The sequence below is a fragment of the Cynara cardunculus genome, unplaced genomic scaffold, assembly GCF_001531365.2.
Source record: "Cynara cardunculus var. scolymus isolate 2C unplaced genomic scaffold, CcrdV1 Un_Scaffold_4507, whole genome shotgun sequence".
Taxonomy (NCBI): Eukaryota; Viridiplantae; Streptophyta; class Magnoliopsida; order Asterales; family Asteraceae; genus Cynara; species Cynara cardunculus.
The window spans coordinates 2572-13941 of NW_020201931.1; the positions used below are offsets into that span (position 1 = coordinate 2572).

The following is an 11370-nucleotide window of genomic DNA, read 5'->3' on the forward strand; positions in this document are numbered from 1 at the left end:
TTAACTCCGTTTTTTTATCTTATTAATTCAATTCGGTTTTAACCACAAAATATAACAAAAAGATTTATAGATCAAATCAAGAATAAATTGTATTGTTTTTTAAGCACGATCTTAAAGAAAACTAACATATGAAAAACTGATAGAAAGTTTACTAAGAATATATGACGAATGTGACAACGAACGATGGATAACGGAGCAACGCCACAAACAACAAGCAACATATCGTGTTTATAAATATATAAATCAAGATATAGAGATACTTGCTTGAATTAAAGTAGTGGGAAGCAAGCTATTCAACAATGCAAGGGAATGGACTACATAATTGTTTACCAGTGGACAATAACAATAAATTTTAGCGTACATGCTAATAACATGTTATATAATAACTGAAAGAAAACAAGAACAATATGGAGAGAATGAATCTACATATCTCATTAACCAAAAGCCCTTTAAATAAAGATGAGATACAAGTAAATAACTATGATATTTATAATCTATCTTTAATATGTTTATTTATATCTAGGTCGTCATATCCTTTAAACGATGACACACTTATTCAATAACAATTTTTTGTTTAAAATTTTCAACTTTTGATTTTCTTTATCTTACAGAAACTATTGAGGATATATTGTTTCTTATATAAATAAAGGGTCTTGCGTTATTATCATTAATGAACACGATACAAAATCAGAGATTTCTATATATATCTTTTTGATAATTAATACATGAGTATGGTATTTGTATATACATTCATGTATGAGGGAGACGACTAAGGGAAGTTGTAGCTTTCATTATATATATATATACACACACACACACACGTGTATATATATATATATATACATATATACTAAAAGTACTCAAAGTTTGTATAAGAAGGGTCAGTAGAACTACTCTTTGTGCTTCCACCTCCATTTCCAGACACCTTCTTTTCGGACGAGTGGCTTCCCGTAGAGTCTTTGCTCGCAAATTGGCTGAAATCGATAGGATCAGGTACATGTGGAGGATGTGCGCTCCTCACAAGCGCCCAATTCACACCCTCAAAAAATGGATGTTGTTTGATCTCTGTTGCACCTCTTCTGTACGCGATTCTCTTTTGCGGCTCCTTCACTAGCAGTCCCTTTATCAGATCCCGAGCCATATGACTGACCTGCGGACTATCCGGAAACCTTAACGGTTGCCCCACTACGTTAAACAGTGTTGCCCGATTTCCTTGCCCTTTGAATGGGGTTGTTCCATGTAGTAATTCATACAAAAATATACCAAAAGTCCACCAATCCACTGCACTCCCATGACCTTCGCCACGAATGATCTCGGGAGCTAAATATTCGTGGGTCCCCACAAACGACATTGAGCGCACGTTAGTGGGCTCCGCCATTAGCTCCGGAAGGGAACCTCCCACAAAGAGGCCGAAATCTGATTTGGATTTGCGGTTCTTCTTTGAAGGCAAGATCCTTGGAAAAAAGTTTGACGCTTGATTGCTAGTCTGCACGGGCACATTGTCATCGTCCATCATACCACTACCGCCTCCTCCTCCTCCTCCCCCTCCACCTCCACCTCCGCCACCTCCTCCTCCACCACCACCGCCACCATTGGCACCAAGATGGTTGCCGCTATGAACCGATGAAGACTTGACAAGAGTTGGGTTGACAGAACAACGGAGTGAAAGGTCAAAATCGGAAAGCATGATATGACCTTCATCTCTAACAAGTACGTTTTCTGGCTTTAGATCCCTGTACACGATCCCTAGCATGTGCAGGTATTCGAGTGCCAACAGTATTTCTGAAGCGAAGAACCTGAAACAATCCAAGTTAAAAACAATAACAAAGAATTGAGAGATTATATCATTTTTACTACGATAAAATCGGGTTTATAGAACGTCAAAAACGTCAAACAGACTCTTTTATAGCATCAAAACAATATGTGTTTTATTTAAAAGAATAAGTTTATAAACTTAATAACTTATTCTTTATAAATAAGATGTATATCGTTTGATACTATAAAAAGGGTAAAAAAATGTCTTATAATAATAATTGTGTTATAAAAAATGTGTTAAAAGATAATTTTCAAAAAGATAACTTGATACCTTTTTTTGAAAATGCTTTGCAAAACTTGCTAAGATTCCTAAAAAAAAAACGTTTTATCAACTTATTTTGTAACACTTTTGTATATGATACATAATTATTTGGTTCTATAAATCTAAGTTTTTCTAAAGCATTCTATTAGGGCACTAAGATATTTTTGATCTCCTAAGAAACTTGTTAGGACGTTAAAAATTGACTTGTAAACTTATTATAACACTTAAATACATATGACACAAAATTGTTTGACCCATAACAGTAGCTTGTATAAAGTACTTTATTAGGGCATTCAGGGGCTGCTTAGCAAACGCTAATCGGGTAATGCTTATCAGGTCACTTACCTCAGTGGGTAAGTGTGGCAAGGAATGACTCTTACCTGGTAAGAGATATGGAAAGGACTAACAAAATTACCCAATAACTGATGGTGGTGACATTTAACCGGTTAGCGCTTACACAGTAACTTGTTGCCTACTATGCCATCTTCAGGGTGGACCTATTAAGCTTAAGTGGGGTCTCTTGCACCAACTCAGCTTATTAATGTAATTAACTTTTTTAAGGGTATGAAAGGTGCATCCGTTGAACTTTGAATGATGCTCCATGATATTACAAAATACAAGGAACGTCTACCAAAAAACTGAAAAAGCCTCTCAAATCACCCAAAAAACTGAACCCCCCTTGAAATCAACAAAAAAAGTTAAGTCCTTAGAAACAACCAAAATAATTTAAAATCCCTTGAAACAATTGAATTCAACAAAAAACATATCAGGCAACTATGCGAGCTTTTGATCCACCTTAGAGGTGCACCTGCTCAGTGAAAATCCAGGTCTGGCTCTGCCTTTTGATGGCCAAGAATCATTTAGGGTAAGGTAAGTGAAAGCGATGACTATTTAGGCAAGAGTCGATTACACGTAGGCCCGACCCTGGCCACATACAGCCCATGCGACTGCACAGCACATCATAAGCCCAACGAGCAACAAATTTTTATGTTTTTTAAAATCTTTGTTTTAATCATATGGGCTTTAAACAAAAAGCCTAAGCCGTAGAATGCATCAACTAAGCTGCTAATCTAATTAAAGTGTGTGAATATGGTCATCAAATAAGTGAACAACCAAACTGATTCTTATTGTTCCTCATCCTTTCTCATTTGAATGTGGTGATTCTTTTAGCATGGGGATGAGTTGCCTTTCTTGACTAGGTCCCAAACCCTTTAAATCGACATACGAACAATTTTTTTAGTATTTTCGCACAGGGCATCGAAAATCCTAAGACCAGCCTTGATTACACCGAACCAACCTCCAAAGTGTCTGGTTAGACCTTTTTGACATGTTATAAACCCAACTTTATTGCATGATGTTGGTTAATGATCATACCTAGTTGCATCCTCGGTAAAATGTTTGTTGGGTTGCTTCTGTCTAAGAGTATGGAGATTGCCTCCACTGCAAAATTCCATAACCAAGCAATAAAATTTATCGGTTTCAAAGTAAGAATATAGAGTTGGTAAAAATGGGTGGTCAAGAAGACCCAAAATCTCTCTTTCGGTCTGAGCTCGAAGCAGCTTGTTTCGACTGGCTAAAGAAGCCTTGTCCATAACTTTCATTGCAAAGAAGGCGTTTGTTCCTCTTAGCTCCACTAGATACACACTTCCAATATCTCCATATCCAAGTCTTTTCAACAGTTTGAAATGGCTGAGCCCGATTTCTCGATCTCGTGAAATAACTGAATTGATGGCTTCCCATCGGACATCACCACCTGTGTGGGGTCTAAAAGATGGTGCAACATTTGATGATGATGACGACGATGAGCTTTCATGGCTATCATTGTGCAAATTATTATCGTTTTGATGGCCTCGTCCTCTAGTGGGATGATTCGTATTATAATGGTGGTTCATATCTGTTATATTCCTGGCTGCACTTGGCACAAAGACATGATTTTAGTATCATTTGTGGTGTTAGTTCTATCTACAATAAAATCAGGTTTAATTTACAACTAAATTTTATATGACAAATTTATATAATATTAATGTTACAATAAATTTATAGGACATTTTTAACAATCATTTTGAAAAATGAAATGTCGTATTAATTTCTTTATATAATATTATTTGAAAAAAAATGTTCTAAAATACACGCGTCTTATAAGAAAACATGTTCTAACAAAGACACTGTATTTCGAAGGTGTCATAAAAACTTTCTAAGACGACTAAAAACGTCTTATAATCTTGTTGTAACACTTTCACATATGATTCACAAATTTTTGGTCGTATAAACTCAAGTAGTCATTTATTATTTTTAATGTCTTATAAATCAAATGCTGTTGTTTTTCTATATTATCCAAACAAACTCATCGTGTTGTATTCGTGCCAAAATAATCTAACGAATTCATGTTCATAGGAATCAATCAAGAATGAAACAAAAGAAGACAAATATATGGGATGATCAAATAAATTAGTTAAAATGGTAGGTACATACAGCATTTATATATGTATGCATAATTCTGATGTTAAACTTACAACATAAAAAGGGTTTCTGATGAAGATATGATCAATCGCTATTGGTCGATGAGAGATGAAGATTGAACGAATCAACTTCATTTGACTCTTGAAATCTTAGATTTCTTACCGCAACTGTTTGAAATGAAAAATCATAAAAAAAAAAAAAAAACAACTAATAATATCCAAACCCATGAAAATCTGATTAATTAAGATATGTGGTAGGAAGTTTGTTACGTCAAAGTCCAAATATGGACTGTTTGGTGGTGTCCATACGTTTGTTTCTGTATTATAAATTACCCCTATTCTGCCGCTGCTCCACATTTTTAATATACATAGAATATATATATATATATATATATATATATATATCACTACAACAAAATTGGGTTTATAGGACATCCGCAATCTCTAAGTGTCCCGATAGACCGCTTTATAGGACTTAATTTATAGGACCAAAATAGAAAGTGTCCTATCTAAATGTGTTGTAATAAGTTTATATGACGCTTTTGAACGTCTTAATAGAACATTTTTAATAAAAAGTGTCGCATTAACAACTTTATAGGACACTTTTGAGAAAAGTGTCTTATAAACTCAATTTTTTTATAGGACATTTGTTTTTATATGACACTTTTGAGAAAGTGTCCTATAAAGTTGCTAATGCGACACTATGTATTAAAAATGTCCTTAAAAAACTTGTTAAGACGCCCAAAAGCGTCATATAAACTTATTACAACATCTTTAGATATGACGCTTTATTTTTTTGGTCCTATAAACTAAGTTTTATAAAGAGGTCTATTAGGACACTTAGAAATTGGGAGTGTCCTATAAACCCGATTTTGTTGTAGTGTATATATATATATACATATATACATATATGGATATGAAAGGGTTTCAAACGAGAACCCTTATGATTTACGAAAACATGAAAACACTTGTAAACCAAGTATTATATTTTAAATCACATGTCAAGAGGATTTGAGGGATTAAAAAATATTAAAGATATGGAGGGGTAAAAATAGAAATAGAAATACAAAATCAAACAACACGATCAGATTGTATATATCACATTTTTATCACATAATCAACATATGGTAAAGTCGCATTGATAGGAGACATTGGTTTCATATCTGTAACACATATTTATCACGAATGAGGACAAAAACAAGAAAACGACGGAAGCAACTAAGCAAGCGACATCTCTAACAGATTATCACATTATTATCACATTGCTTCGATTTTGTATCAATGGGATTGTTGGTGTCACAAATTTTCACAGCTTCTTTCCTCAATCGGGGTATTGCACACAAATTATCCTATTGTCGCCATAGTGCCTCATTGGGTTTATTAATCTCAACGTTGATCACACGATTTTTTACATCAATGGGGTTATTACATGTTGGGTTCAAGAATGTGCTTTAAAGTTGTATTCAAGTTTCTCCTATTGTAATGCTTTTGTAATAGTTACTCTTTACTATTTCCTTAGTATAAATAGGATTTAATTCTCTAATTGTCATTAGTTCAGTTGATAATCTGATTAGTGCTCTTATTCATTTTGTACTTTCTTTCAAGAAATACAATAGCAATATTGATGAAAATCTCTCTCTACTAATCTTGTTCATTTTGTATGATTTTTGGGAACATCAATTGGTATCAAAACATAGACTGCAGCGATTTGAATAGAGGATTTTAAATTTTTTCGAGGAATTTGCACGGATTTAGGGGATTTAACCTACTGTTCATCATCTGTTCTTGAGTTTTATCGACCAGATTGCACATTTTTGGCTTTAATCACATCGATTTTGAGTGTTAATTGATAAAATTTGCATTACTAGATTCGCATTTTCAATCTGAACATCTTTGATTCACATCGATTTTGATTTTAATCAAGTTTTGAACTGTTTTTGATCGATTTGAGTTTTTAAAAATTTTTTCTGTTCTTCAAAAACCCATAATTTTTCATGTTTTGATCCAAGTTTTTGGTGAAAAAGTATTAAAATTGTGTTTTTGGTTGAATTCTAATCCGTATAACTCTTGATCGGTTTAGTGTAAATCGTCTAGTGCTTGTTCGATTTAAAACTTGTGAATTTTGTGAATTATGATTGTTCGATTTAGAATAAACCGGGTAAAGCTTGATCGATTTAGATTTAAATCGTTTGTAACGTGTGCGATTTAGTAAGCGATTTAGCTTAATCCGCCTGATATATTGTGGACTTGTGCGATTTAATCTTTGATCGTATTTTGACTTTGACTTTGACTTAGTGAACGGATTGTTGAGCAGATTTTGACTTTAGTGAGTGGATTTTGATTCTTTGTCAAGCGATTTGATTTTGTTGACTTTTTGAACGGATTGAAAAGTTTGACTTTGTAATTGAACGGATTTGTTCGTATATTGACTTGTTGACTAGGTTGACTTGTTGACTTTTTTCGTCCGTATTCTATTGTGCGAATTTGTCTAAGTGTTTGAATTGACCGGATTTCTCATCCGGATTTGTTGTGAATTGAGCGAGTTAATTGTCTTTGTTGTTCGGATATCTAATCCAGATAACTTGTTTTGATTAGAAATCTTAAGACTATCTTTTTGTCCGGATAACTTGTTTTGATTAGAAATCTTAAGACTATCTTTTTGTCCGGATAACTTGTTTTGATTAGAAATCTTAAGACTATCTTTTTGTCCGGATATCTAATCCGGATAAGCTTGTCCGGACTTCTAATCCGGATAAGTCTATGTGCTTAATTTTTTCTAAGTCTTGTATGAGTGCAATTTCCTGTGTGCGAATTGTTGAGATAAATTTTGAATTCTAATCCTTTAAATCAAATTTTGAACTGCAGTAGATCCAATATCATACTAATATCACTACAACAAAAAAGGCTTTATAGGACACTCATTAGTGTCCTAATAAGGTAGTTAATAGGACTTTTAAGTTTATAGGACAAAAAATATATGTGTCTCATCTAAAGGTGTTGTATTAGGTTAATAGGATGAATTTGAGTGTCCTAAAAAACTCTAGGATTATGATACTAAACCCATAGTCCTATAAAATAGTTTAAGTAACACTAAAAAGTGTCCTAATAGACGATAATATAGGACACTTTATGTTGTCACAAAATGTTTACATTTAGAAACAAATATGGGCGTCCCAAAAAATGTTTTTATAGGACGAAATTCAATGTCCCAAAAAATGTTTTTATGAAACAAATTTTAGTGTCCAATAAAATGAACTAAGTAATACTAAAAAAGTGTCCTAATAGGCTATAATAATTAACACTAAAAGCGTCCTAAATGACTATAATGCGAGACGCATCATCCAATTATAAAATCCTTCAGTAATATTACATTTAGAAGCATACATGAAAGTTTTACGAATTGATTTGATAAAACAAAATTCGAAGTTGTACAAGTTTTCTCCTATGCTTGTTTCACAAGTTGAACGCTTTCCACTACCCATAGACAATGTCAAAGATTGCAAAGTGCTTGCATTTTCTGGCAGTTCGTAACTTGTAGGCATGGCAGATAAAGTACGTGTTTTGAACTTGAGGCAACAGACTGCTGCTTGTGAACAGATAATCAGTGTCATTACCCTGGATATCATTATATGCCACATGATCTGAAGAATTCTCGGACTTGCTCACACCCAAAAAATCAGCAACTTTAGGGATTTGATCGTTGTTGCCTTGTTCCCCTATTAAGTTCCATTCTGCACCAATATTTTAACAGCAACATTACATAAACAAGCAAACTAATTAACAATAACAGTTATGTGAATCTAATAAAAGTGAATCTACCTTGGTTAGGGAAGGGGGTGTCCATGTTATCATGGACAAGTCCAAGAGAAAATTTGTGGGATTGAGCAGTATGAAGATAGGGTGGTAAGGATGAGTGAGTTGGAGAAAGAGGAAACGAAAGCCAGTTGTTTGAATTCATGCTTTAAGCTTTAGTTTTGAGAACTGCTAAAATTTTCTTTGATTATTACTTTAATATTGCAAACTAATCTTTGTAACTCATGTATATGTGTCTATAAACTTCATTCGAGGCACAACAAGAGATACAGTTGATGAGGTTTGCTGACTATTTTGGACGTGCATTTTCTAGTGTAACTGCTTCGTAATTTCCCTGGGTAAAGTTATTGAGAGAATCTTCTGTTGCAAAGGTCGCAGATGTAAGTTCTCTTCTTGAAACTAATAATATAATAGAACTTAAAACAATTTGAACCTATACTGCCAAATTATAGTGCCTGTGAGTGTATTGTCTACTAATTAAAATGCTATCATGGTATAAGGAGTTTGAAATACAAATAATTTATATGYTATCATGGTATTAGCCTATTAGTGAYAGATGTGAGGAGAATAGGATGAACAAAGCACATTACTRACAACTGGTGGTTAAGGAAGAAAAACAAAGACTACTGTAGAACAGATAAGTCACACATGTAGATACAATCATTTTAAAGCTTGGTACTTTTCTTTTCTAAACTACGATACCTCTCATTCTAAGGCTGGACAAGAAGAGCCAGTGATAATATATTTAATGAAGAGATACAGAAATCTGTGAGAACTTGAAGAGGAAAAGTTGACATGGGAAGAATACATACAATATCTGGGTAGAAGAGAGACACATTAGGAATAGATCTCCATGGGCCCAAGTGAGAGGTTTACAAATGCATCCAAATCGCTTGTTGTGATGCCAAGGCAGCTGCACGCATAAAAATATAAACTGCCAAGTGCCAAGCTTGTATGCTGTGTGTTGAATCCARTGAGGAACATTGAAGGTCCAGCTACTGCCCCTGCTAATAAAGCCCTCCATCTTGCTGTTCTGAAGTATAATTGCACATTGAAAGTCATATATAAGCAAAATGACATGAAACCAACTAAAATACTGATTATGATATACATGAAAAGCTCTATTCAACATTTTTAAGCCCTCCACTTAGAGGATACATGCACACGACTTCTCAACTCAAAGGATCCAAGCCAAATATTGGAATTTGTTGCCAAAAGCACAAATGCTAAGGTTACTGGTACTTTTTTAGATTGAACTCTTTTAAGTTTTTATTAGTCACTTTCCACTTTGTGATATAGGCTATTTGTATTTTAAACGCTACAACACTAAATTTTTCTTCATAACTACTTGCCGATCGAATAAATCCTCATTCCATAAATTATTAAGGAAAAGCAGTTTAGAGATAAAAATGAAAAATATACTTAAGAGTCTCAAATAAGAAATACAAGAAACAGAGAGAGGGAGATGCCTCCCAAAGCAGCCAGCTATAAGCTCATCAACTGAAACAAATGTCCCAACAAAAGTGCCAAGGAAGATACCATATCTAATTGTTTCTTTCAGTGCCAAAATCAAATCTTGACCACCCGAAGCCATTTGCACCTTCCTGAACCAAAAAAATCAACATGTAAAACTTGTTTAAACAATCAATACCCTTACTATTTTGGAAGAAAATAATCAGCGCACACTTCTGTATAAACTAAAACTTTACCCTTTTCGATAAAGAAAATAATCATATACATATTATCCAACAGATTTAGTACTATGTTTTTCCATTAACAAGTGCATCAGATAAAACAATAGATAAAATGTGGACATGAAATACAAAATATGATAATAAGCCAATAAAGAAGACCACTTGTAAACATTCATAGAAGAAGCTTAGGTTACAGAAACTGCTTAATGRAGAAAGATTGTTCATGTGTCTCAATATAACTAAACCTTAACTTAAACCAGAATATGTCATAACCCCATTAGAATATATACATGTACACACACATACTACATACAGGTATATTTCTTGTTTGCTACAATCAGAAAGCACTATGAGAAACGAACATTTAATTAATCAAGAGTTAATAAAATGCTTTACAGTGGGAAAAATTCAACCTGTAACACCTATAGGACCCCAATGAATTAAAGCAAGCCAGTTATTATCCATGTTGGGGCATATAGGTCTATGAAATATCAAATAAAATGGTACCATGGGTATTTTATGATTTTACTTGATATTTCATAGACCCCAACATGGATAATATGAAAGAAAGGGGTAAACAACTTTGTGCACTTCTGGAACACATAGCTATTGAAGTCATATCTAGTTCTTATGCCTATTTCTAGTTTAGTGGTTATGGGTATTTCATATTCTTACATTGATAGATAGAATTGGGCTTTTGATAGTATCCCCAACAAAAACAGGGTAATGGTTTTGATTCTAATAAATTGATCACATGACATTGTGTGTTTGATTTATCCAGCAAAGACCAAGTGCTATGTTTGTTGCTTCATGTAATTTTGGTCAAATCACTAATGTTTTGATCCTAATATATTAATTCATAAATATGGAACCATTGCAGAAGTAAAAGTAGAACGAAGAGCATCAACACTCACCAGTTACGACCCAGCCACCGATTAATGTGAAGTAAAAATTAGTAATTACCATATGAATAAGGAAATTTCTTGAAACTTTGCGTGCTCCTTGCAAATGTTTTCAACTATTCTCATGGTGCTTCTATTACACAAGGAAAGTGACGATTGTTGAATCGGAACGAGATGGTGATGATGGAGAAGAAGGCGCTGTTTCTCCGTTGTAACCTCTCTGTAGGTATTTATAGCTTCGGTGGTTGGAATCGGAATTGGAATTAATCAGGCATGGGAATGGGGCGGGGACCTCAACAATTAACAAATGGTAGATTGGCAGCAAAAGGCATGGATTTCAATTAGGATTTAGGCATACATGATCCATTAACATTATAGATACATACATACAATGAATCAGTGATACAATGACAGTACTAGAAACA

At 33.8% G+C, this 11370-nt stretch overlaps 1 protein-coding gene across 1 annotated transcript; it reads right to left on the reverse strand.

The window, feature by feature from the left end:
* Positions 1 to 850: 850 nt before the first annotated feature.
* Positions 851 to 4645, reverse strand: LOC112504063 (serine/threonine-protein kinase AGC1-7-like). The gene is made up of 4 exons (XM_025108035.1): positions 4591 to 4645; positions 3452 to 3986; positions 1600 to 1796; positions 851 to 1533 (listed from the first exon to the last, which is right to left on the reverse strand). Exons 2-4 carry the CDS (start codon positions 3967 to 3969, stop codon positions 851 to 853), a joined length of 1398 nt encoding a protein of 465 aa, XP_024963803.1. The 5' UTR covers positions 3970 to 3986; positions 4591 to 4645.
* Between the last annotated feature and the right edge of the window lie 6725 nt (positions 4646 to 11370).

What these genes read in the sequence shown, in the direction of transcription:
- LOC112504063 (XM_025108035.1), bottom strand. Translation starts at nt 3,969, where the DNA reads ATGAACCACCATTATAATACGAATCATCCCACTAGAGGACGAGGCCAT. An exon ending in TTTACCGAGGATGCAACTAG is followed by an intron (nt 1,797 to 3,451) that starts GTATGATCATTA and finishes GGATTGTTTCAG; the next exon opens with GTTCTTCGCTTCAGAAATAC. An exon ending in TCATAGCGGCAACCATCTTG is followed by an intron (nt 1,534 to 1,599) that starts GTGCCAATGGTG and finishes GGGGAGGAGGAG; the next exon opens with GAGGAGGCGGTAGTGGTATG.